Here is a 27730-nt window from a genome sequence, read left to right as displayed (position 1 = left end):
CCGCAGCCGCAGACGCCCGGGCGGGACCCCGGCGTGAGCACCGGGCGCCCCCCCAGGAGTGCACGACCCCCGGAGCCGCCCTCGATACGGACCGCGCCCACCGGGCACACAAGAATGGTCACTGTAGGTACTCCCTTGTCGCTGCGAGACGAACACGGGAGGGAGGGGCTGAGTCTGGCTCCACGGAGACGCGGTGGGGGGGGTAGGACCAGGCCTAGCTAGGCCTGGGTGGGGGGGTAGGACCGCGCCTCGGGCCTGAGAGTGGGTACAGCCGCATCCGGAGTTCTGGGGAGCAGAGCCTGGTCTGAGAGGGTTGGCCAGCCGGGCTGTGTGTGGGGTGCCCTCGGCTACCCCGGGGTCTGGATGGCCCCTCTCTGGAAGGCTGTGGGGGAGGGGCCGCGGCGGCGGAGGATGTTTCCAGCATCCCAGGCCCAGACCCGCAGGCCGCCCAGGAGGACGCGGGCCGCGATGGCCTTCTGTTGGTCCGGGCAGAGGCCACAGGGCATTCTCCGAGAGCTTTTTGTGGGGGATGGAGAGGCGGGGTGGCATCGGATCGCGCTACCCCGGGCCCCGGCCGCGCCCGAGAGGCGAACATCTTCGTCCTCGAGCCCCGTCGACCTTGCGGCAAGCGGGGAGGGGAGAGCAGGGGGCGCCCCGAGGCCTCGCTGCCACCACCGTGGTCCCTTTGTCTCTCCGCCCTTCTTCGCGGGCCGTGGCCTCGCGCGGGGCCTTGGGGCTGGGGGGGGGGGGTGCGGGAGGGGGGGTTCTCGTTCCCCAGCCGTTGCCTCCAGGTGAGGGGGTGAGGGGCTGCAGCAGCATCCCATCGGGCCTTCTGCACGCGCCCTCCCCGGGCCAGGGCTCCGGGCCTCGGGGTGACCTTGAACGCGCCTGCAACTCTCGCCGCTCGGCCGGCGCGCGTTCGCTTTCAGCAGCCTCGGAGCTGGTCAGCTCCCGAACTCACGGCCCCGCCCGGTGTGCCACGCCCTGCCGTGCCACGCCCATCCAGGCCCCGCCCCGAGGCCCCCAGGACCTGGCCTGGAGCGAGCCCTCGGACCTCCACCCGGCAACCCGGGCGTGTCCCGGGGCGGGGCTGGCCAGTGCTCACCGCACCCTGGCTCCACCCCCGCCTCCCTGAGCGACTAGCTCCCCGCGCCGCCGCGCGTCCTTTGTCTGGTCCCCGCGCCCAGCCTACCTTTTCTGCTTTTCCGAGATCTCTCCCTGTGTGTCTCTGCACACCAAGTGTTGTTCCCGGCCTCTTTTTCGAGTCGTAGCTAGTACAGTGGGGGACGGGAAGCTCAGTAGTCTATTCTGGGCCTCCTCTCTCTTGGGCCCGGGACCAGCCCACCTGGCTCTAAGAAAGGACCATCTCCTCCCCGACGCCTTCCCAAGACCGGCTCATCGTGCTGTGTGACCTCAGGCTGGTTCCTTACCATCTCTGGGCCTCAAGGTGCTCATTCAGGTCTGAGAACCGGAGTGTGGTCTCCTGGGGACTCCCAGAACCCCCATAACAATATAGACTCCCCCTCCTCTGTTGTTCTGCTTGAAAAGAATGCGCAAAAGAGAAGAGGGTGTGGTCAGAGGTTACAGCAGGGCCGGGAGCCCCGGGGGGCCTGGAATTCCCATGGGTGGTGGTGGGGGACACTCGAGAAGGAGGAAGTGAGAGGGATGGAGACAGTGAGGGCCCCTAGCAGAAGTAGAGGGAAAGGGTTCAGGAATTGGAGGCTCAGTCTGCACCACGTGGTGGCCCCGACTTGCCTGCATAGACAGCCAGCCACTCGGGCTATTGTCACCGGTCTCCAGGCATCTGTCACTGTGACCGGGGCCCCGGGGCCCAGCTGCAGGCCAAGGGGGTCTTTGGAGCAAGTAGCTTTAGGTGTGTTCTTGACAAATCCTTCCTCAGCTGTGTGTGATGGGGTGAGGGGGAAGAAGCCAAGAGTGAGAAACAGACCCACAGGAGGAGCCAGGGAGGGAGAGTAGTCCCGCTCAGTCAGTCCTGGGCCGGTCCTCAAGGTCCTTCAATTGCCACGGTGCCGCCAACCCGGGCGACCACGGCACAGGCCGGGTGTGGCTTCTGGCAATCCGATCCCCATTATCGGCTTAGGCGGCTCAGCAGGTTCGGCTGTGAAAGGGACTCCAGGCCCTGCCCAGCTAAGCTGAAGCAGAGATGGGGAAGAGGTGCTAGATGAGCAGGCTGGCAGCAAACCCCCAGAACCAGCTCACCCTGGTACCCCTGATGTGATGGGAGGGCAGCTGGTAGGCAACTCCGCAGACTCCCGGTCAGTAAATCAGGGGTCAGTTGCTGACTGAAGCTGGGCATGGAGCTGGCACTGGCTCAGCCGGTGATTGCCGTCGTTTGTGCCAACCTGAGTCCGTCCCTAGGACACCAACGCCTCAAAGTTGTCCTCTGATCCCCACACAGGTGCAGTGGCGCACACACACACACACACACACACACACACACACACACACAGGCCTATCTAAGATGGGCTCCATAACGCTAAACCATTACCTCTGGCCTTGGTTTCTCCATCTGAGAAATGGAACAAATGGTTTCCACGTTTCTGAACAGTGCTGGAAGTCTACAAACATGTAGCCGGGCGGTGGAGGCACGGGCCTTTTAATCCCAGCACTCGGGAGGCCAAGGCATGTGGATCTCCGTGAGTTCGAGGCCAGCCTGGTGTATGTAGTGAGTTCCAGGACAATGGGGCTACATGAGACCCTGTCTCAAAACAAACAAAAATCCAGACTCCATGTGCTCAGTGCCTGATACACAGGCTTCAAACACTGGGACATGAGTGCCTAGCATGTGCCATGTCTTATGTTCCAAAGTAATATCTGGAGCATAGTAAACAGTCGGCGCTCGGCATTGCTTTGCTCCTGTGGATGTCTGGTTGTCTTTTCATTCAGTTTTGTTTCTAAGACAGGTTTGATTCTGCATCAAGTTCCGAGGTCCGGGAATTACAGCCGTGGGCTGGCATGCCGGTCTTGGTTTGCTAGTTTTGTTTTGTTTTTGTGGTGTTTTTGTAGTGCTGGGGCTGGAACCCAGGGCCTTGTACATGCTAAGCGAGGGCTTTGCCATAGAGTTATGCCGCTGTGGCTGTCGTTATTATTATTGGCCTTTCATTCTTTGATCCTAGATGTGAATTTTTAATTACACTTTTAAATTTGTTTACTTATGTGTGTGGAGGTCAGAGGATCACTTGCAGGATTTGGCTCTGTCCTTCCACCTCGTGGATTCCAGGGCTCAAACTCAGGCGTGGTTGCATGCATCTTTATCTGCTGAGCTCTGGGTTCGTTTCTCATGAAGAAGCGGGGGAGAGGGCTTGGCGGCAGAGTGCCTGTCTAGTGTGAATGAGGCCTGAGTTCAGTTCCAGTACTAAAAAGAATAGGATGGCAAGCTCTCAAAACACAGGCTATGGTATCAATATAGTGTTAATATTAGGGAACCTGAATCAGGCGTGGTGGCGCACGCCTTTAATCCTGGAACTCGGGAGGCAGAGGCAGGCTGATCTCTGAGCCCAAGGCCAGAAAGAAAGAAAAGGAAGGGAGGGAGGGAGGGAAAGAGAAATTAGGGAACCTAAATGTGGACCTTGCAGTGTTCACTGACTGACTGCTGTGCCCACGACAGACATTACTAATAAGCCCAGGATTTAGTCAATGCAGGGCATGTTCCTTTAGAGACCGGATGTGTCTTTGGAGTACTCCGAGCAGATGACTGCAGGCAACCGCTCTCAGCTGATTGGCAGTCAGAGTAGACCCTCTGAGGCACCCTTCCCCACACCCAAGATGCCCAGGGCCTTGCAGGTTTGAGGCAAGCACCCTGCCACTGAGCTACACCCAGCGGAGTCAACTTTTTAGATGGTGCCCAGCTGCCTCCACAGCTACAGGGGAGGTGACCAAAGACCTTGTAAGCCAAGAATTCAGGAGCCACCCCAAGGGCAGGGTATGTGGCTCAGCTGGGAGAATGCTTCTTGGCATGCGACAAAGCCTGGACTGGATTCCCAGCTCCACTCAAACCGGGCACGCTAACACAGGCCTGTAAACCCCAGCTTGTGAAGGGTGGAGGCTCAGGAGTTCAAGGTCAGGGACCAGGAGAAAGCTCAGCAAGTAGAGGGAGGCACTTAGCATCAAGCCCGACAACCTAAGTTCAATACCTGGGACCCCCAACGCAAAAGGAAGAACCAGTCCTTAAAAGTTGTGTGGAGTCAGTACTCACTGAGGCGGGGTGCTTGTAAAAAATACTGCTGAAGCAGGGCATGGACCTTACAGACCTACTTCCACTTCTTACAGCTGAGCCCACAGCAGACTCTGTGCTCTCAGAACGCTTTCCAGCTTCCCAACATCTGAGGTTCAGCAGTGTGGACTCAAGTCCCAGAAACTTTAGGTAGCAGATCTGAGAATGCACAGTTGGGCAGTGTGAGCTGGAACCAGTCGTGTGTGGTTGGCAGAGATCAGCAACTCCCTCACCCACCACTCTTAAAAAATTCTGTGCGTGTGTGCGTGTGTGCGTGCGTGCGTGCGTGCGTGTGTGCGTGCGTGCGTGTGTGTGAATGTGATGGGCATGCACGTGCTGCAGCAAATGTCTGTGAAGATAAGAGAACAACTTTCTGGGTCTGTTCTTTCACCTTTCCATGAATGCCTAGGTTAAACTCTGGTCCTTGACACCTCCATCAAACAGGTTTTTTTAAAGATTTATTTATAGTGTGTGTGTGTGTGCATGCATGCGTGCACGCGCGCGTGTGTGTGTGTGTGTGTGTGTGTGCGCGCGCGGCTTGACTGTATGCATGTTTGTGTGCATACCTGGAGCTTGGTGGGGGTCTAGAGGCCAGAAGAAGGCAGTGGACACACAGAACGGACAGCCCCAGTTGTGAGCTGTCTTGTGGAACCAAGAGCAGCCTCGCCAGCCCTCCAGCCTCCATCTTTATGCGGCACGATACGGGCTTTATTTTTGTAGACAAGGTTTCACTTCATAGTATTGGCTGGCCTGGAATTTGGCGTGTAGATCAGGCTGGCCTCAAGCTCACAGAGATTCACTGCTTCTGCTTGCCTAGTTCTGGAGTTAAAAGTGTATGCCGCCACCATGCCCAGCATATTTTTGGGGATGGGGTGGGGTGGTAGGGCTTTGCTATATCTGCCATACTGGCTCTAAGTCACGATGTAGCCCAAGCTGACCTCAGACTTTCATACTCATGCCTCAGTCTCTCTAGTGCTAGGTTTTCATGTGTGAGCCACTGTGCGTAGCTCAGGCATGCATTTCTATTTCATTTCTATTTTATTTATCTAATGTGAGGGGAATTGGGGCGTGTTTGCATGCACCCCATGTGCCTGCCACAGTACACATGTGGAGCATGTCAGAGGACAGCTTGAAACCGTTGGTTCTTCCTCTGTGAAGGTCCCAGGGAAGGAACTCAGGTTTTCAGGCTCGTGGAAGTGCCCTTACCTCAAAATAAAAAGGAAGCCCCAGTTTCCTTTATAACTGACCACACTGAGTGCGAGCCTCTGACTAACAAGCATATATCCTCTGGGGCCTGGATCACTGTGCTGACTCGAAGTCACAGAGCCCTCAGGGATCGCTGCTCCAAGGTGTCTTGCTGGTCCCCAGTTTTAGGTATTTTGTTTGTTTGTTTGTTTTGTTTGTTTTACGACAGGGTCTCATTAAACAGCCTTGGCTGTCCTGGAACTCACTCTGTAGACTAGGTTGGCCTCAAATTCACAGAGATCCACCTGCCTCTGCCTCCCAAGTGCTGGGATTAAAGGTGTGCGCCACCACACCCAGTTTATTTTATTTATTTATTTATTTATTTATTTATTTATTTATTTATTTATTTATTTATTTATCTATTTTGAGACAGACTCTCTTAATCCAAGCTGGCTTTAAATTGGTTTATGCTGCTGAGGATGACCTTGAACTTCTGATCCTCTGTCTCCAGTGCTTCAATAACAGGCATGTGCCACCATCCTCCAATCTCTGTGGTTTTTGATACACAACTCACTCTGTAACCCAGGCTGGCCTTGAGCTGTAGTGGTGATCTTTGCCTAGCTTCCTCAGAACAAGGCTACAGGAATTATAGGCATAAGCCAACACACAAGAATAGTATTCCAAAAATCCCCCTCCTTTTTTTTTCAGTCCTGAACCCACTGCCTCACATGGTAGGCAAGCACTGTACCCTGAACTGTATCCCCAGTCAAGCTTTGGTAATTTTTAAACACACACATTGTCTCTGCCATTCTTTCTCTCTTTCTTTTTCTTCCTTCCTTCCTTCCTTCCTTCTTTCTTTCTTTCATTTTTTTTAACATTTACTTGGTATGGATGTGCATTAGTGTGAGTGTGAAAAGGTCAGAGGTCAACTTCCAGGAGTTGGTTCTCTCCTATCTTGTGGGCCCTGGGGATTGAACTCAGGTTGCCAGGCTTGGCAGCAAGCACCTTTACCTACTGAAACATCTTGCCACCGCTGCTGGAGGCAGTGCTGGTTCTTCGCCTTCTGGTGAGCGCGGCAGACATGACCAATAGATCCCAGCACTCTACCGGCTGAACTGAGCCCTCCCTTCAGAGTCACGACCACCTGCTTTGGTTTTTTTCTTTTCTTTTTTACCATATGGGTGTTTTGCATCATGTGAGTTCAGAGCCTAGAAGCCTGAAGAAGGTGTCAGATCCCCAGGACTAGAGTTGCAGATGGTTGTGAGACACCATGTGGGTGCTGGGAATCGAACCCAGGTCCTGTGAAAGAGCAGCCATCTTAACTGTTGAGCCATCTCCCCAGCCCCAACTGTTTTGATTTTGCTGCAAGGCAAAACAGAGTCTCGAGAATATAAGGACATATTCAAAGACACCAACATGTCAAAGCCCATGCAGTCTTAGTGCCTGTCATCTCTCCTAGAGAATGCTAATGTGTTCTTCAGTGAGGAGAGGCGTGCATTTGACGTCTGCTGTGAGCACTGACGTGTGGTGTGTGTGACTCAGCACATTCCTTACGGTCTCTGAGCCTTAGTCGGCTCACCTAGCCTAGCAGAATTAGCTCCTGTCTTCCAAGTTTGTCAATTTGCAGCCGGTGGGGTGGCCACCAGGAGCTGGGAAGTTGGCCCAACACAAATCATAACCCTATTTAAAACAGGAAGTTTTGCCTAACATGTGGCACACACCATTAATCCCAGAACTCAGGAGGCAGAGGCAGGTGGATCTCTGAGTTCAAGAGTGTCCTGGTCATCATTTTGAGATCCTGCCTCCAAATAAGCATGGAATTTTGAGGGACATATTTTGTTAAAAATTGTGTGGTTCTCCAGTGTGAACTTTGTAGACAACAGCATCGTGTCCCAGTGTCAAAAGCTTGGACACACCAGTTAATATCAAGCTGAATTATACTCTTGAACATAAATGTGAGAATTGCTGAGCAGATGGGGAGCCGAGAGGGCAACACTTGCCTGGCAGAGCAAGGCTCTGGGTTCAATTCCCAGATCCCAGTGAACAGAAAAAAATCAGCCAACTAAATTAAGCAATGCAAACAAATGCAATCAAAATATGCGTGACCAGGCTGGTGACATGGTTCAGCAGGTACCTGCAGCCAAGTCTGACAACCTGAGTTCAGTCCCCAATACCCACATGGTGAAGGGAAGAACCAGCTCCCACAAGTTGTCCTCTGACTGCCACGTAAGTTATGGTGTACATGCACTCACATATATACAAATCAGTAAATAAAATGAAAAATCAATAAATATAACATAGTTAAAAGAATGTTTGAGATAGGGTCTTACTGTTTAACCCTGGCTGCCTTGGAACTCCCTTTGTAGACCAGGCTGGCCCAGAACTCACAGAGATCCATCTGCCTCTGTTCCTGAATTCTGGAGTTAAACATTTGCACCACCGTACTCAGTCCAAAATTTCATAAAATACATGTTTAAAAGTCTGCATAGCCAGGTTTGTTTGCCTAGGATGCTTGGTTTGATACTGGAAAATCAATTAACATAATCCATAGCAATAATGTATTAAATATAAAAGTCATTCCTTATGTTGGGCATGGTGGCCCAGGCTTAGAATCAGAGCACAAGGGGACCAAAGCAGGAAAATCACAAGTTCATTGTTACCCCAGCACTCAGGAGATGGAGGAATCAACATCAGGAGTTCAAGGTCATCCTCGGCTATATACTGAGCTCCAGGCCAATCTCAGCTCCTTGAAATCCTATCACCACCACAGAAGATCTAGGTCCACATGGGGGCGCATACCTTTTTTGGTTTGTTTGTTTGGTTGGTTGGTTGGTTGTTTTTGTTTTTGTTTTTGTTTTTTTGAGACAGGGTTTCTCTGTGTAGCCCTGGCTATCCTGGAACTCTTTACCAGGCTGGTCGAGAACTCAGGGATCTGTCTGCCTCTGCTTCTCAAATGTTGGGTTTAAAGGCACACCACGCCCAGCTTGCTGCACACCATTAATCCCACTGCTTGTGGAGGCAGAAGCAGATGGATCTCTGTGAATTTGAGGCCAGCCTGGTCTACTCTAAGAAGAGTTCCAGGCTGATTACTGATCAGAGATACACAGTGAGACCCTGTCTGGAAAAGAGAGAGACAGAGACAGACAGACAGACACAGAGAGACAGAGACCTGGAAGGGGATGGTGAGGTGCCTGAGAGATGCCTGTAGGTTAAAAGCACTTACTGCTTGCAGGGGATCAGCGTTCCCAGCACCCATGTCTCACACCTGCTTCCAACTCCACCTCCAGGAGATCTGATGCCTCTGACCCCTGCTGGCATCTGCACTTACATACCCACACACAGACACATAATTAAAAAGAATAAAAATAAATCTAAACAGTTCCATACCATCTAGGGCTACACAGAAAAGCACTATCTCAAAAAGCCACCTTTCCCCCAAAAGTTACTTTAATAGATACAGAAAATATTTCAATAAAATTCAACATTTTCAGAACCTGATAGGACAGGCACTGTAGAGCATAGTTATGATCCCAGCTGCTTGAGAGTTCTGGGTTTGCAAGTTTGAGGACAACCTGAACAGCTTAACAAGACGATCGCAAAAGCTGGGGGAAGGTTTGGGACACAGCTCAGTCGGCAGAGTACTTGCCTGGTGAGCACAAAACACCAAATTGTCCATAGCATTATACATGTAAACCCGGTGTGGTGATGTCAGCCCCAAATCCCGGCACTCAGCTTCACAAGTTCAAGGTCATCTTGGGCTACTTTGGGCTATATGAAACCGTGGCTCAAAAAGAAAATAAAACCGCTAGAGAAATAACAGCGTGGTGTACTCATCCGGCATGTATGAGAACTCACGTTCAATCCCTGCTGAAAGGACAAATCTAGATCAAAATAAAACACTGGCTTTTTGTTGTTGTTGTTGTTGTTGTTTTAACTGCTAGAGATCAGACAGAGTTGCTCACGTCAGACAAACACTCTACTCCTGAGCTACAGTTACAGCTCCAGCTCCCGAAGAAAATATTCTGGGTTTTTCTTTTCTTTGTTTAAAATTTACTATGGGGGTGGGGGGTGGGGCTAGGTCATAGGACGTCTTTTAGGACTTGGTTCTCTCTTCCAGTGTAGGATCTGAGGGTCAAACTCAGGCTGTCGGGTTTTGACAAGTGCCCTTACCCACCAAGCTGTCTTGCTGGACCCATTTTCTTCTTTCTTTCTTTTTTTAAAGGTGGAATCTCATGCCACCCAGGTTGGCCTTGAACTCTTTTAGGAGAGGATTATGCTGAACCTTCAGCCTCTGTCCCTCCAGCACTTTTGGGCTAGAGTGTCTACCATCACACCCCCCTCCAAATTCCATACAAAATAATTGGGTTTTTTTGTTTTTTTTTTTTGAGTCAGGGTTTCTCTGTGTAGCCCTGGCTGTCCTGGAACTCACTCTGTAGCCCAGGCTGGCCTCGAACTCACAGAGATCCTCCTGCCTCTGCCGCCTGAGTGCTGAGATTAAAGGCGTGCGCCGCCGCCGCCGCCGCCGCCGCCGCCGCCGCCGCCGCCGCCGCCACCACCGCCACCACCACCACCACCACCACCACCACCACATACAAAATAACCTTAGCTGGGTAAAGCTCATGTAGAAAAAACCTCTTAATTGCATTTTTAAGTTGCTTAGTATTTATTTATTGAATGTGTGAGCACGTGTGTGCCACGGTGTACACGTGAAGGAGGTAAAAAGGCAAATTGAGGAATGGGTTTTCTTTCTACCACGTGAGTCCTGGGGACTGAAGTCAGGCTCCTAGGCCTGCTGCCAAGCACCTCGTCTGCTGAGCTGTCTTGCCAGCCCTGGGGAAGAATATGTGTAGCTACGATGATTATGGAGCTGTTATTTATTATGGAGCATTAATTATTTGTCTGTTTGTTTGGAGCTTTTAAAAACATGTATGTATTCTGTACTTATGTGTATGTGTGTGCCTGTGTGAGTTTAGGTGCACCCAAATGTGCAGGAGTCCCTAGAAGCCCAAAGAGGGTGTCAGATTCCTTGGAGCTGGAGTGGCAAATAGTTGTGAGCTGCCTTGTGGGTGCTGGGAATTGAACCTGGGTCTTTGTAGAGCAGCCACTGCTCTTAGCCACTGAGCTGTCTCTCCAGCTCCCTGGTTTTGGCTTTTTGACACAGGGTCTGGGTAGCTCAAATTGGCCTTGAGTTCATGGGTCCTCCTGCCTCAGTCTCCTAGGTGCTGGAATTCCACACATATATATGTGCCATCCTCCCCAGCTTTCTCCTTCTTTACCTCGGGAGCCAGAGTCTCGTTCCGTAGCCCTGGCATCCGAATGACACTGAACTCACAGAGATTCTCCTGCCTCCGCCTTCCCAGTGCTGGGATTAAAGGTGTGCGACACCACCACAGCCTGCATAGCTTTTTTGTTTTAAGCATTTCTTTAACACCAGGAATAAGGACCCTTGCAATGAGCTCCCAGTCTCCACAAAACAAAGTGACAGATACCGTCTATAAATTAAGAAATAAAAATGTCATATTCTTTGCAGGTGTTTTATGTTTTATTTAAAAAAAGAAAGGGCCGGGCGGTGGTGGCGCACGCCTTTAATCCCAGCACTGGGAGGCAGAGGCAGGCGGATCTCTGTGAGTTCGAGGCCAGCCTGGGCTACCAAGTGAGTCCCAGGAAAGGCGCAAAGCTACACAGAGAAACCCTGTCTCGAAAAACCAAAAAAAAAAAAAAATAAAATAAAATAAAATAAAATAAAATAAAAAAAGAAAGGAAAAGAAAGAGAAGAAAGAAAGTCAAACCAAAATAGCTCACAGAGTGATTATGGGGTTAAACAGCTAGGAGGAAAATTATGTAGGAAGGAAAAAATATTGACACCTTGAGATGGGAGTTCTCTCTGGTGAGAGAAGAAAAATAACTCACCTCAGAGAAGGGCCTCACTGTTTCCTTAAAGCTACTAAAGTCATTAATTTCCATTTTTTGTTTTTGTTTGATTTTGATTTCTTTTCTTCCCTCTGTCTTTGAAACAGGGTCTCACAGTGTAGCTCTGGCTAACCTAGAAGTTGATATGTAGACCAGGCTAGCCTCCCAAGTTCTGGGATTAAAAGTGTACACCACCAGGAAGGCTGTGACTACTTCTTTTTTTATGAAGAAAAGTGTTCCTTTTTTATCCTGAAAATTCCCAGACTGATTTTAGGTATTCGCTTATTTATATGAAGTAACTGCTTATTTTCTCTTGCTATAACAAAATACCTGAAGCTGAATGTTTATAAAGAGAAGAGTGAGGCTGGAGAGATGACTCAGTGGTTAAGAGCACTGGCTGCTCTTCCAGAGGACCTGGGTTCAATTCCCAGCACCCACATGATGGCCCACAACTGTCTGTGACTCTAGTTTCAGAGGATCCTGACACCCTCACACAGATGTACATGCAGGCCAACACCAATGCACATAAAATAAAAACAAATAAAAAATTAAATTAAAAAAAAAAAAAGAGAGAGAGGTGGGACCACTGAGCTGGTTCTGCAGGTGGAGGAGCTTGCTGCCAAGCCCGAACCACCTGAGTTTGATCCCTGGCTCCCCTATGTTGAAAAACACTCTCCCAAGTTGTCTTCTGACCTCCAGGTCTGTGCCATGGCACGTGTGTGTGTGTGTGTGTGTGTGTGCGCGCGCGCGCGCACAACTAAATGTAAAGACTTGAAGTTTAGATAGAGGGGAAGTGTCTGGAGGACGCTCTTGCTTTTGTTAGGCCTCACTGTGCAGCCTGAGCTGACCACAAAGCTACCGCAATTGTCCTGTGTCAGCCTCCCAGTGCTGGGACTACAGACATGGGCTAGCTACCATGTTGAGCTACAAAAGAGGTTGTCTTAGCTTTGCTTTGGAGGTTGGAAGTCCCAGAGCAGGTGGTCCCATCTGTTCACCCTCTGGGAGGCCCTTGGGTTGGGTCACAGGGTGGCAGAGAATTGGGAACGGAGGATGCAACCATGCCGTCCCTGGTGGCATGTGCTGACTCCCTTCTTCTGAAGGGGAGGAAAGAAAGAGCGGGAACTGCTGTGCTCAAAAAGGCCAGGCACGGGATGGGCTTTCCGCACAGACCTAAAGGGGCTGGGGGTGGCTCTGTAAGACACCCTGCACTCTCCCCTAAAAGAACCTGCTCTCTCTATCTCTGTCTCTCTCTGTGTGTCTCTGTTTATTGAAGATTTTATTTTATGTATGTCCATGTGTGTGCATATGTGAACGTTGGTGCCTCTGGAAGCCAGAGAGGGCATCAGATCCCCTGAAGCTGGAGTCGCAGGTGCCTGTGAGCCACCTGACAGACTGGTCCTCTGCAAGAAATCAAACCCTTAACTGCTGAGCATCACTTTCCAATCCCAAACAGCCCAGTCTTGAGAGAACCGGCCAGGGCCCCTGGAGAGCATCAGTCAATCCCTTCCGAGGGAAACCTCCCTGCCAGGGACCTAATTACTTCCCCTAGGCCAATCTTCAAGGTTCTACCGCTTCCCACCCCAGCCACTCCAGGCCCCAGCACACACATCTCTGTGGGCACACCCTAGCCTATTCAAACTATAATTTACCATGTTTGTTGGTTGAGCTAGGGAGTGGACTCAGATCCTCACCCATCTTAGGCAAGAGCCCCACCACCGAGGTACATTCCCTGACCTTATACCCTTTTTTGATTTGGTTTTAAGACAGGGTTTGGGGTGTAATGGCATACTCTTGTAATCCCAGCACCTGGGAGGTAGAGGCAGGAAAATCAGGAGTTCAAAGTTGACCTTGGCTACATAGCAAGTTTTGAGACCAGCCTGGGTTACGTGAAACCCTGTCCAAATAAATAAATAAATAAAAAGGCCAAGGTCCCACTGTTTAGTCCAGGCCTCTTCAGTGCTGGCATTATACACAGGTAAGGTACTTAGCCTTATAAAGCATTTATACTTAGCCACATAAAGCATTTACTTTATTTTATTTTATTTATTTTGGGTTTTTGAGACAGGGTTTCTCTGTGTAGCCATGGAAGTCCTAGAGCTAGCTCTGTAGCCCAGGCTGGCCTGGAACTCACAGAGATCTGCCTGCCTCTGCTTCCCGAGTGTTGGGATTAAAGGCATGCGCCACCACTGCCCGGCCTTTTTTTTTTTTTTAATTAATTAATTTAAAAACGGATTGCATTTTAGAATTTTGCTTTGTGTACATGTGTAGTGCACACATCACAGGACAACTTCATGTAGTCGGTTCTCGCCTTTCACCTCTGCGGGTTCTGGAGACAGCTTAGTCTTTAGATTTGCTGTGACAGCTTCAACTGCTGTGTCCCCGTCAATAATTAAAAGAAGACAACGATGAATACAGCTGGCACTCGGGAAGCAGAGGCAGGAGGATCTCTGTGAGTTCAAGACCCGTGGTCTACAAAGAGTGCATACCCAGACTGAGCTGCATAGTGAGTTCAAGGTCAGCCTGGGATACATAGCCAGAAAATCTCCAGATCCAAGAGACCAACAAATAGCTAATCCCAGCACTCGGGAGGCAGAGGCAGGAGGATCTCTGTGAGTTCGAGGTCAGCCTGGTCTACAGAGTGAGTTCTAGGACAGCCAGGGCTACACAGAGAAACCTTGTCCCCCCCACCAAAAAAAAAAAAAAGAAAAGAAAAAAAAAGACCAACAAACAAACAAAACCTGATGAAAACCATTACTACCCCCTCCTTTGACTAAGTCCATGTTAGACATGATTAATCCATCCCCAAACCCCTCTTTCCAGTGATGGGGACTGGGCGGTGAGCGGGTACGACCTGTTTTCTCCAGCAGATACTGGGGGCCATGGAGTCTCAGGTTGGGGGGGGGCCGGCCGGCCCGGCCCTGCCCAACGGGCCACTCCTTGGGACAAACGGAGCCACTGACGACAGCAAGACCAACCTCATCGTCAACTACCTACCCCAGAACATGACACAGGACGAGTTCAAGAGTCTCTTCGGCAGCATCGGGGACATCGAATCCTGCAAGTTGGTCCGGGACAAGATCACAGGTGTGTGGCCTCGGGTGGCAAGCAGGGAGGAAGTGCCGTGGAAAAACAAGTATGACCTGGGTGGGGACCTCGGGATGGATGGCGCCAAGTGGCTCTCTGGGGAACACACTGTCATGGGGACAAAGCTGGAGCCTGGCAAGTGTGTTGGGGACACTGGGCAGACTAGGGAAGTCACTCTTCTGGTCCTCCCACAGGGCAGAGCCTGGGGTATGGGTTTGTGAACTATTCTGACCCCAATGATGCAGACAAAGCCATCAACACCCTCAACGGCCTCAAACTGCAGACAAAGACCATCAAGGTGAGTGTCTCCCCGAGTGAGTCCTGCCATCGTCTCTGCTCCCGAATGAAGCTTTGGTGGCTTTATTTTTCTGAACCTCTTCCCCCTCACCCGTCAATGTGAGAGATCACTGTATTTTTATTTTACTATTCTGTGCATATGTGTGCACGGGCACACGTGTGCCACTGTGTGTGTGAAGACTAGAGAAAAGTGTAGGAATTGGTTTTCTCCTTTCACCACGTGGGTCCCAGGGATCCAGATCAGATGGTCAGCCTTGGCACCAACTGCCTTTACCAGCTGAGCCATCCCTCCTGGATGGAGACATACTACCAACATTAAGTCCCATGTTCTTGGAAGACTTAGGGAATCTGCCAGGCCCAGGAGATAGGACAGAGTGACCAGGACCCCATGGGCAGACCCCCTCCCTGTCTTTGTCCTGGAAGAGGGGGTGGGGCCCATCTGCCATCTGGAATCTAATTAGGGACTGGGGAGGGGGCGGGATGCAGCGGCCCCTCCCCCACCTTTGTGCATCGCCCCTCCCCCACGGCCTCCCATCTCAGCAGCTGCAGCTGGGACCATGTGAGCCCAAGTTCCCTTGGGAAGAATCACCATGGAAACCCCCCTCTGAGTTGGCCTGGGGGTGTTTGGGCTCCTCCCTTCAAATCTGCTCCAGGACCCCTGGGGAGGCCAGGCTGAGGGCGCCCATCTGGCCCCCAATTTATCATGGGAAAAGAAGTATAGGAATCTTTTCCTCTCCCCAGAGTGGGGGAAGGGGAAAATGGTACCACTGGATGAGTCTTTCTGTGGTCAGCTTGATCCAGAAGCCCCAGGGGCATGAGGTGGACCCCAGTGACTGTAAGTAGATCTGCAGGTGTGTGCAAGGCAGTGGATAAGTGACTCTGTAGCTGTGGGACACAGTGTCTATGCAGGTGACTGTTGTGAGGTGGGTCTGGATAATTAAGGCTTGAGGTGTAGGGCTGGAGTGTGGCTCAGTGGTAGAGTGCTTACCCAGCCTGTAGAGTTCCAGCTACAGCACAGACATGAACAAATGAATGATTGGGGCGGAGCCTGGAGAGATAGCTCAGTTGTCTGAGTTCCAGCTACAGCACAGACATGAACAAATGAATGACTGGGGGCGGAGCCTGGAGAGAGAGCTCAGTTGTCTGAGTTCCAGCTACAGCACAGACATGAACAAATGAATGATTGGGGCGGAGCCTGGAGAGAGAGCTCAGTTGTCTGAGTTCCAGCTACAGCACAGACATGAACAAATGAATGACTGGGGGCGGAGCCTGGAGAGAGAGCTCAGTTGTCTGAGTTCCAGCTACAGCACAGACATGAACAAATGAATGATTGGGGGCGGAGCCTGGAGAGAGAGCTCAGTTGTTTTTACTGCTTTGAAGACCTAAGTTTGATTCCCCAGAACCCTAATAAACAAGCCAGGCATAGTGGCACATAATTTTAATCCCAGGACTCAGGAGGTAGAAGCAGGCAGATCTTTGTGAGTTGGGGCCAGCCTAGACTATATAGCAAGTTCCAGCTCAACCAGAGCTATACAGTAAGACCCTGTCAAAAAAAAAAAAAGAAAAGAAAAAAATAAATAAAGGCAGGTTTGGTGGCCTTTGCCTGTAACCTCAGTGCTGGAGCGAGGCAGTGAGGTCCCTGGCACTCTATCTCAAAAGTGGACAGTTCCCAATGACTCTTTTTTTAAAGATGTATTTATTTATTATGTATACAGTATTCTGTCTGCGTGTATGCCTGTAGGTCCGAAGAGGGCACCAGATCTCATTACAGATGGTTGTGAGCCACCATGTGGTGCTGGGATTTGAACTCAGGATCTCTGGAAGAGCAGCCAGTGCTCCTAACCTCTGAGCCATCTCTCCAGCTCCCTCCTAATGACTCTTAAGGTTGACCCCTGGCCTATACAGGCACACATACTCATGCATAAGATTGAGGGCTCAGTTTCTGCAAGTATCACCTACCCTGCATGCATGAAGGCCCTGGTTGGTTGGTTCTCCAGCACCACACACACTGGGCCTGGTGGCACACGCCTGTGATCCCAGCATTCCAGACTTGGCAGGAAGAAGATCAGGAGTTCAGGAGAATTGCTGGTTTCACGGCAAGCCTGGGCTACACGAGACCATCTCAAAAGACAAACAGCATCAGACAAAATGACTCTTGAGTGTGTAGAACCTGGTGTCAGTGTGACATGTGCTTTGTGACACGACGATTCCTATTGTGGCTTCCAGGGTGCACTAGGGGTAAGTTGTGGCAACAAGATGTTTGTGTGGCTTGGTGTGTTGTGTGTGTGTGTGTCCGGCCTGTGCCGGGTTTGTGGGCTGTGCTGTGGGGTTGTGCATGGTTAACACCTGATGGTTTTCTTACTGTTGTTCTGGAGGACCCGATATTATGAGCATGGAGTGTGTGGAGAGGGTCCTTTCCAGGTGCCTCAGTTGGTCTAAACCTCTTCCAGGCAGCTTGCCTGGTTTCTGCTTCTCCAAGGCAGCTGGTCTGGCCCCAGGGTCTTCTTTGCACCTCTGTTCTGAAAGTCTCAGAGGATCTCTCAGCTTTTATTGCTTACTCTAGCTGGAAGGGGCCTGCTGAATCTGGTCAGTTTCAGGAACTTCCTGATGCTGGTTTGAGTTATTTACCTTCCTGCTTAAAGAGCTTCCCGCAGGATGGAATATTTCAATCTCGGAAGAAACTGTTACAAAGTACTCCACCTCTTCCTCCTACTCTTCCATTCTTTCTGTTCCCTCTTCCCCGATGATCTCTGAGCCTTGGTGGGGTGACTGTAGGTGTCCACCTGGGGCGAAGAATTAGGCCACCACGCATGCCACTGTAACAGTCCCTTGTCATTATGAGTTGAGGGTGACAACAGTGATCTATGGGTGTAAACGCACATGTTTAGAAGGCGTGTGACAGGCACATCACATCCACCTAGAAAAACCACACAAGTCACCTCCCCACTGGGACCTAGGACCTCCGCAGCCACAGGTTTTTGTCTGGTTTACAGTACCAGATGTGAACTCTGTCTGTGGAGTAGGGGCTTAAATCCAGGTGAATTGGTCTTAGTCATAATGGCCAAGCAAGTATTGCACAATCAGGCACAGCCTGCCTGGCATGTCAGTGTTTCAACCCACAGGGTCCACATCCACACAGGAATGTTGGGGACAGCAGCATGCGTGAGCCCTCTGACACTACCAAAGCCAGAGAGCAGGATGGGAGTTTCCAGTTCAGTCCCAGCTTAGCGTCTCCATGTCCTACAGTCAGAGCGTGCGCGCGCGGTGTCTTCAGCAACAGGGTGTCACCGTTTAGTCCTGGCCTACAACCAACAGCGGGAGCAAAGCCTTTACCATTTGTGGGACCTCACTGGCCAACAACTACAGGGAGGTAGCCCACCCCTGGCACTGAGGTTTCATTCAGTAACCTTATGGCCTCTGGGAGTGTCCTTCAGGGTTTTTTTCTTTAAATTAACCCAGCCCCATAGGGTTGTGAGGTAAGTAGCCATTGCACCTGTCTGTCTGTCTGATGCCTTTCCAAATCTGCAAAGCCCTCAGAGGTTGGCACTAATGCCACCTGTAAAACAAAGCCTTTTCCAGAAACCACGCAGGACAAGGCAACGTCCCGAACCCCCATCCCATAACAAAGAGTGGGGTGACAAAGACAACCTTGGTGAAACACTCTGAATGTGTTCCCACCTGTTCTCATCAAGTGTCAGGTGATCTCAGAAGTTCACACCTAGGAAGATACTGAAGTCAGCACAATCAAGGTCTCATGCAGCACCAGAAAGTTCCATCCATTTGTCAGCTGCTTCCTCCACAGATCAAGGTTGGGCACACAGCATGGATAGGAGGCACTAACTTAATTAGCTCTCTGTCACCCTCAGTCCTTCTCTCTGAGCCATTACATTTCCATATCCCAGAGCTCTTCACGGAGCCTCCCTACACCTCTCCACCCTGACCAAGTCAGTGGGCCTGACTCAATCTCCTCAGACCTACTCAGGGCCAAAGGTTAATGTGGCCCAGCTTTCCCAACGCACCCACAGGCTCCCTGGGTCAGACAGGCCCTGGGTTGGCAGGGTGGCTGTTGCCTCCCCATTCACCATAGCTGGCTGTTCAGTGAGTCCTGACTGGGCAAACCATCTCCACCCCTAACAGAACCTTTTGCTGGAGAGAAATGCACACTCCTTAGTCTGGGGGATAATTACCCACCCCTAGGACAGGCTTGACCATCTTCCCCTGTATTATTCCATCATGGTTGTCTTCTGTGAACTGCTCCTCAGGCTTTACAGACTTCTGGAAGCTCCTCGGCACACAATTTGGCTTTCTATCAGTCTTTTGCTCAGTAGCTTCAGCTTGCAACAATCTCCACGTGCCTCTGAGTAACCCAGACAGACCTCTTCCTCGGCTTTACGTTTTGACTGTCTCCTCGTGGTTGTTTTTACTTTATGAACTTCCTTTACATGCTGGTCTAAGTCACTGAGATCTGCCAAAGCCTTTCGTACTTTATCCAGCTTTTACCCTGCCAAAGGGCTCAGCAAGGCCACTAAAGCTCCACACCGGCCTCGAGGTCCCGGCTGGATCAAGGTTTCCCTTACTCTTCTGTGATAACACTTCGATCTGACCCAGTGAACTGGGGTTCCTACACAGCTTCTCTTATTCCTACCTCAGGAGTGGCTTTCCTCCTCTGTTACCCGCCATTCCCCGACATTCGTGACGACCCTGGACGGAGATGGTTTACACTGTGTCAGGGTATGCAGCCTCTGCCTGAAGGAGGTGTGGGGGGCCACACTACTCAGTCTTCTGCCTCCACAGCAGTCCGACTGATCCCATCCACTCCCGTGTACCACAACCTCACAAAGCCAGGCTGTGCCGGGCTCTCCCACCGCTTCACTGTTCTCCCCGACATCAGATGTTCAAACGCCGAGTGTTCCAGTCACACTAGTTTCTCTACTGGATCACTGAAGGCCCCATCTGGACATCACATCACAGATTTCCCATTCCTACTGAAGGTTGGACTTGCAGGGTGTCGTCTCGCTTTTACCTCCTCTCTCTCATCCCCCTTTATCTAAATTACTTGCCAGATCCGAGGCTAACACGGAGGATGCTACCATTTCTTCCCTTCCTTATTGTGGTTGCTTTTCTACACAGACGAGCGCCTGCTAGACCCCCATCTCAGTCTCAGATGTATTTCGAACTACACACAACAGTGGCTCAGCAATCCTCTGCTGGGCTGCCGGACACTCTCAGCTCTTGTGCACTCTTCTTAAAGACTGCAGCTTTTCCTCTAACTTTTAACTGTTTTCGGGGTATCTCCACATATTCCTGTAGTGCCCTCTGCCTTACCAAGCAGGCATGCCACCCCATCTCTCACAGATGAAGACTGCCCTCCTGGGATTCCTCCCACACACACTCTAATCGTGTGGCTCAGCCTTGTTTGCATGTCTCACTACCACAGCAAGAACCATGCAACTGCTGTCCTCGCACAGATGCACACTCACACACAGCACACAGGAAAGGACAGCTCTGCCGGAATCCCCTCCCTGGATGCGCCCCACTCAGGCTTCTCAGCTTGAGGCCCGCCTTGCTACCCGTAGCCAGGACTGTGCACTCACTCATGCCCAACTCATCTGTGCTTCTGTTGTGTCCCTGTTCCGGAGGCAGTTAGGGTGTGTGACAAAACTTCTCCTGAGGAGACACAGCACACACATCTACTCCCCCCAGATGGGGAGCCACGACAGACCAAAGTACAGATACTACCAAAGTCTAACTAGGTGAACCAGTGAGTGTTATTGGGGTTACTTACAGGAGCGTGGGTGAGGGGTCACTCACAGGAGCAGAAACGACTCTAAGACAGCCGCATCACCAAGGCCCACCCCAGCCTGGGTGACAGCTCACAAAGCTGGGAACCTGAGCACACGGCACAACCTGCAGACAGCTGCACAGGTTGGAGAGCGTCCTTCCCAGGTGCCTCAGTTGGTCTAAACCTCAGAGTCGTCTTTGCAGCTCCATTCTGCAAGCCTCAGAGGGACTCTTAGCTTTTATTGCTTACTTGAGCAGGGAGGGGCCTGCTGAATCTGGTCAGTTTCAGGGACTTCCTGAAGCTGGTTTGAGTTACCTTCCTGCTTAAGGAGCTTTGGAATGTTTCAGTCTTGGAGGAAACTGTTGCACAGTTGTGTAAGGTGCTTGCTGCGAAAGTGTGAGGACCTAAATTCAGATCCCGGAACTCATGTAACCACAGACTTGGTTGTGGGCACTGTAGGTAGGAAGTGGACACAAGAGACTCTCTGGAAGCTTCCAGGCCAGGTGTGCTGGTGTCCACGGTGAAGAAAGTGAAGACCAACACTGGCTGCCCTTTCTCTCACACACTGTAGCATTGTGGGTTCCTTCCTCCACACACAGACATAAGAAAGATGGGGAGATCTACCCTGCGCCTTACGTGACCTGAGACCTAAGATGCTACCCTAGCTGGGTGTAGTGGCACATGCCTGTAATTTCATCTGCTGAGGCAGAAGGGTTGCTGTGACTCCCAGGCTGTCTAGGACTTCATAGAGAGACCAAAACTCACTGTTCCAAGCCGAGTGTGGGGTTGCACACTTGTAATCCTCGAACTCTGGATCTCTGTGAGCAGGATGCCAGCCCAGTGTACACAGATGCTCCAGATGCCCCAGGGCTGTATAGTGAGAGCCTGTCTCAAAAACAGTAACCACGACGCCAAACAAAGCATCTAAACTCTCACAGTGCCATGATAGAGTTAGGAAACCTCGAACACTCGGCTGCAATTTTTAAATTTGTGTGTGTGTGTGTGTGTGTGTGTGTGTGTGTGTGTGTAAAGAGATATTTTTTGAGACAGGCTCTCACTATACAGCTCCAGGTGGCCGGAAGCATGCTGTGTAGACCAAACAGGTCTGGAACTCACAGGGAGGTGTGCCTGCTTCGCCTCCAGAGCACTGGGATGGCAGGAGAGTGCGCCACCACACCCACTCACACAGGGAAAGATGGAGGTGGTGTTCCCCTTGCTCCCTGAGTGACAGCCCCAGTCCCAATTAGTTACTTCTTTTTAAAAACTTCATTACATTTACTCATTATGTTTGTGTGTGTGGAAGCCAAAGGACAGGTTTCCGAGTCTGTTCTCTCCTTTCGCCCTGTGAGTCTGAGAGATCAAATTCAGGTCGTAAGGCTTGGTGGCAAGCCCCTTTACCTGCTCACCCATCTCAACGGCCCCTAATTCGTTATTTGTAATGAAGCAATACAGCTCCACAAGGCATCTCCCCAAACAAGTGCCAGACCCGTTACAATGGCCCCTGTCTACATCAGATTTAGAGGTTTGAATAGAAACAGCAGAAGGGAGGGGGAGGGGTGCTCGCGACCCTCCCACCACAGAGACTGGTCACCCCATTGACACTTGTGGGCGGGGCCTCTGCACTGAGTCTCCAGGACATTGATGAAGACACAATGAGCCGGGGTTCCATACTACTCTGTAAACAGACTTTCTTCCCCCCACTTCACAATACTGGCCAGTGTCTCGTGCTCTGAATGGCTGAGTCGGCGGACTTGTGAGCAGCTGCAGAGATGCTGAGATGTGTTCTTATGACACAAATGGAATGGCCTCACCAAATGTCCACAGCTCACAAGCCAAAGAAAAGCACCTTGAGATGGGGTCATAGCAGGGCCAGTGAGAGGGTCCAGTGGGTTGAAGGGAGCTTGCTGCCAAACCTGATTACTTGAGTTGGATCACTGAAATCCACATGGTACAAGCAGAACTGACACACATCAGATATTCTGTGACCTCTACACACACGCACACACAAACCCTAAAAATAAATGTAAAAAAACAAAACAGAATCGGAGAGGGTGGGGAGGACATTTCAAACTTCGAACTGGCAGAAAAAGGAAAGTGTTTCTGTGGGGCGGGTTGCGACAGGGCCTCAGTCTCGTTCTGTGACTCAGCTGGCCTTGAGCCCCAGACGGTCATCCCATCAAATCCTCCAGAGTGTTGGTATTACAGACACGAGCCACCCAGGCCAGCACGAAGAGACTTTCCAGCACCAAAAACAGCAGGTGCAAAAGTCCTGAGGCTGGACATGCCTGGTACATTTGGGTAAAAGAAAGGACACGATGGTGGGGACGTGAGTGGGGTGAGAGCAGGGGGAGACCTGGCCGAATGCAAGGCCTTGTGGGCACAGAGTTTAGAGGATGGAGCTGTAGTTTAGTGGTAGAGCAAGTCCCTGGGGTCAGTCCTCAAACCGCACGCACGCACGCATGCGCGCGCGCACGCGCACACACACACACACACACACACACACACACACACACACACACAGACTTGGGCTGGGTAGATGGCTTACGGGGGAGGGGGAAGGTGCCAAGAACTACCTTCCTAAGCTGCTATCTGACCTCTGCAATTAAGCATGGCACATGCACACACATGTGCACACTCAAATGTAATTTAGAGCTGTTTCCATTTTTTGGAACTCAAGAGATGGCTGAGCAGTTAAGAGCACTGGCTGATCTGCCAGGAAACCAAGGTTCAATTCCCAGCACCTACCAAGCCTGTCATAATTGTCTGTGTCTCCAGCTCTAGGGAAGCTGGTGCTCTTTTCTGGGCCCTGTGGGTACTACATGCACACAATGCACACCCATACCTACAGGCAAAACATTCATACACAAAAATAAAAGTAAACACCAGGCGCTGGTGGTGGCGCACACCTTTAATCCCAGCACTGGGAAGGCAGAGGCAGGTGGATCTCTGTGAGTTCAAGGCCAGCCTGGTCTATAGAGTGAGATCCAGGACAGCCAGGACTACACAGAGAAACCCTGTCTTGAAAAATAATAACAACAACAATAATAATACAAAGTAAACCTTTTTCTAAAAGTTTAATTTTTGAGCTGGGTGTGGTGGTGCACACCTTTAATTCCAGCACTTGGGAGGCAGAGGCAGGCGGATCTCTGTGAGTTCCAGGACAACCAGAGCTACATAGTGAGACCCTGTCTCAAAAAACAAAACAAACTCTTAAAAATTTTGGACAGAACCAGGTGGCACACGCCTTTAATCAGCATTTGGGAGGCAGAGCCAGGCGTATCTCTGTGAGTTCGAGGCCAGCCTCATCTACAAAGCGAGATCCAGGACAGGCACCAATAAACTACACAGAGAAACCCTGTCTCCAAAAAAAGAAAAAAAAATTGGACAGGGTCTCTATGTAGCCCTGGCTGTCCTGGGTTCAAACTCACCTGTTCTGCTTCTTGAGTGCTGGGGCTGACACTGGGTCACCACACGGCGACATTTTTTTTCTTAAAAGGACTTTAACTTTAAGGCAGAGGAAGGAAGGAAGGAGCCACGGACAATTCTGTAGGGGAAGAAACTGGCTTTAGTGTTCAGGGCGCCCTTGGCTGCTGTGTGGAACGGAATGTGAGCATGAGAGCTGTGTGGTCAGTAGCCGAGGCTGTCGGAAGGAGGAGGAAGTGATGAACTGCAGGCCCAAGTCAGGGAGTGCCAGTTTTTCCATTCTGATTTTTTGTCTGAAATATTCCATTATCACCCACCCTGTTTTTCTTTAGTTTTAATTACATTTAAAATTTTATTTTACATGTATATGTGTCTATGACACATAGAGGTCAGTTTCAATTTTATTTTATATGCTTATGTGTGTATGGCACACAGGTCAGGGAGTGAGCTCTTCAGGCACGAGGATGTGGAGGTCAGAGGACAACTTTCAGGAGTTGGTCCTCTCCTTCTGCCATGTGTGACCCAAGGATTGAACTCAGGTGGACAGGTTTGGCCGCAAGCACCTTTGTCTGCTGAGCCCTCTTGTGGGCCCTGCATTTTTGTTTTTATTATTTTTAATACAAATGTAGAGTTGTAAAACATTAGTACAAGTCAGATCCTTTTGGTTTCAGTTTGCAAAGATTAAAAATAAGTTCGTTCCAGTTTCCAGGGGGTGATAATTCCCGCCTACCTCATCCCACCCCACCCCTAAAAGGCATGCACAACCTTGTATTTACACCTTTGTGGGCTCAGGGGGTGGTAATCCTGCACAGGGTTCTGGGGAGCTGGCGCAGGTCCTTTGCAGAAAGGCATTTCCCAGCCCCCGACTACGTTGGTTTGTTTTATACGTTTTTGTCTGACACCAGGTCTCAACTACACAACCCCGGTTGTCCTCGAACTCACTCTGTAGACCAGGCTGGCCTCAGACTCACAGAGGTCCACTTACCTCTGCCTCCCCAGTTCTGGGATTAAAGGCCTGTGACATCACTCCTGGCTCTCCCAAACCTTTTCTTTTCTTGAGACCCAGAACTGGGCATGGTCCATAAGCTCAGACTTGCTGACGTGAAGTCACGGACTACCCTCCAGCCCTTCCCGGAGCTGGGATGACAAGTGTGCACCAGAACATGGAGCTCATTTGTTTTAGATAAAAAGTGAATTATTGCCGGCGGTGGTGGCGCATGCCTTTAATCCTAGCACTCGGGAGGCAGAGGCAGGCGGATCTCTGTGAGGTTGAGGCCAGCCTGGTCTACAAAGCGAGTTCCAGGACAGGCACCAAAACTACACGGAGAAACCCTGTTTCGAAAAACCAAAAATAAAGAAAGGAAGGAAGGAAGGATTATTACTAGTTGTGGGGGGGGGGGGCGGGGGTGCACATGCATGCTGCTATGTGGGTGTGGGGTCAGAGGATGCTTTGGGAGTCGGTTTTCTTCTTCCACCATTGGTTCAAGGTATCAAACTCAGGCTCTCCTGCTTCCACGCAGGCACGTCACCGTGGAGCCATCGCCATGGCCTGCCTGGCTGTTTTTGGTTTTGTTGTGTTTTCTTATGTGGGTGCTGGAGGTCTGGCTCGGGTGCTCATCTTGTGCAGCAAGCCCTTACTAGTGGAACGACCTCTCCATCTGCTTTGCTCTCTGAGACAGGGTAACATGTGGCCCAGGCCAGACTTGAACTTAATGTGTAGTGGAGTGGCTTTTAACTTCGGCTCCTCCCGCCTCCATCTGCCAGGTCTTGGGATGACAGGTGTGTATTACCTTGTCTGTGTGGTGCTGGGGATGGAATCCAAGCTTCTTGCTTGTTAGACAAGCGCTCCACCCACTCAGCCCCAGCCTTGGGCAACTTGTTAAGTGAACTCGTGGGGGTGGGGGGCCTTTCTGAACCTTGTCAGTTCCCCCGCGCCCTCACTGTCCTCTGATCCCCGGCCCAGGTGTCCTATGCACGCCCCAGTTCCGCCTCTATCCGGGATGCTAACCTGTACGTCAGCGGCCTCCCCAAGGCCATGAGCCAGAAGGAGATGGAGCAGCTCTTCTCGCAGTACGGTCGGATCATCACTTCCAGAATCCTGCTGGACCAGGCCACAGGTCAGAACGCCGGGAAGAGAGGGTGCTCTGGGCCAGGGTGTCCCAGCGGGGAGAGTCACCTGAGAAGGTACAGAGTACCTGAGTCCGATGCCCTCGCACCCTGGCAGGTGTCTCTCGGGGTGTGGGATTCATCCGCTTTGACAAGAGGATCGAGGCGGAGGAAGCCATCAAGGGACTAAATGGACAGAAACCACTGGGCGCAGCCGAGCCAATCACTGTCAAGTTCGCAAACAACCCGAGTCAGAAGACAGGACAGGCCCTGCTCACCCACCTGTACCAGTCCTCTGCCCGGCGCTACGCGGGTCCCCTGCATCATCAGACACAGCGCTTCCGGTGAGCCAGAGTCCGCAGACCCCAGGCCAGGTGCCCCAAGCTTTCCCTGACCCTGTTTTCTCAGACTGGGGACCCAGGGACACCCTGCCAGCAGAACAAGGAAGGGCATGTGCCCAGCACGGAGAACAGGGGCTCAGGGTATGCTGGCCATGACTGTTGGCAGCCAAGTGAAGTCCAGCTGTGGCTCTCTGTCTCTGTCTCTGTCTCTCTCTGCCTCTTCCTCCCCACCCCACCCCCACGTGTCTTGGTCATGGTTTCTATTGCTGTGATAAGAAGCGCCATGACTACAACAATGTGAGAAGAAAGGGGTTTATTTCATCTTACAGTGAACAGTCCACCATGAGGGGAAATCAGGGCAGGAACGCGGAGGTGGGAACTGAAGCAGAGACCATGGAGGAGCACGGCTTACTAGCTCACTGTCCATACCTTGCTCAGTCTGCTCTCTTACACAGCCCAGGCCCACAGTGAGCTCACATCAAGAAAAGGCCCCACAGGCCATTGTGGTGGAAGCATTTTCTCAATTGAAGTTCCTCTTCCTAGCTGACCCTAGTTTGTGTCAAACTGACCAAAAACAACAACAACAACAACAACAATCCCCCACCCACCCAGAAAAAATGAGAAAAGAGCCTGGACATCCTGTCTGTCTCCCATTTTCCTCTCTGTTTGTCTTTTTCTTTGTGTCTGTCTGTCCTTTGTCCCTTACCTTTCTCTGTGCCTGTCAGTCTCTCCGTATGTCCTCTTCCAGTCTCTCTGTCTTTATCTCTGTATCTGTCTCTCTCTCTGTGTACCTGTGTCTTTCTCTGTCTTTCTCTTCTTGTCTCTCTTTGTCTCTGTCTATCTCCTCTCTGTCTATCTCTCTCCCCCCCCGCAAATGGGTCCAGCTGTGCCTCAGTCTCCTTGTGGATAACACCACCACCAAACATTTCCTCTCATTTCTCTCTCTTTTTTTTTTTTTTTTTTTTTTTGGTTTTTCGAGACAGGGTTTCTCTGTGTAGCTTTGCGCCTTTCCTGGAACTCACTTGGTAGCCCAGGCTGGCCTCGAACTCACAGAGATCCGCCTGGCTCTGCCTCCCGAGTGCTGGGATTAAAGGCGTGTGCCACCACCGCCCGGCTTCCTCTCATTTCTTGTGTGCTGGCCATGATCATATTTCCTGCATGGTAACTGGGTAGAACAGAGCTTGTACCATGGCATTTACTGAGATTTCTTCACCTGAGACAGAGAGTGGACAAGCCCAAAAGAAGACTCGAACCCGGGATCCTGGCTGCTCCCAAGCGGGAGGTCAATGGGAGCTCCTTGTAGCTCTGGGGGTGGCTGTGTGAGCTGCCGGTCCTCCTGTGGGCTCAGGAAACAACCCCCGAGGCTCT

General features: G+C 51.1%; 1 protein-coding gene across 1 annotated transcript in view; it reads left to right on the top strand.

Annotated features, from left to right (window-relative positions):
• The first annotated feature begins 3711 nt into the window (after positions 1–3711).
• Positions 3712–27730, top strand: part of Elavl3 (ELAV like RNA binding protein 3) — a 30697-nt gene continuing 6678 nt past the window's right edge. The window contains exons 1-5 of the mRNA XM_059267241.1: positions 3712–3804; positions 14197–14413; positions 14608–14711; positions 25879–26032; positions 26140–26365. Of these exons, the coding sequence (XP_059123224.1) occupies positions 3712–3804; positions 14197–14413; positions 14608–14711; positions 25879–26032; positions 26140–26365 (794 nt within the window). The remainder of the gene's footprint in view (positions 3805–14196; positions 14414–14607; positions 14712–25878; positions 26033–26139; positions 26366–27730) is intronic.

This window comes from Peromyscus eremicus, chromosome 7 (genome assembly GCF_949786415.1).
Source record: "Peromyscus eremicus chromosome 7, PerEre_H2_v1, whole genome shotgun sequence".
In the NCBI taxonomy this organism is placed as follows: domain Eukaryota; kingdom Metazoa; phylum Chordata; class Mammalia; order Rodentia; family Cricetidae; genus Peromyscus; species Peromyscus eremicus.
Note: the sequence above shows the minus strand (reverse complement) of the source record. Positions and strands in the feature narration are given on the sequence as shown.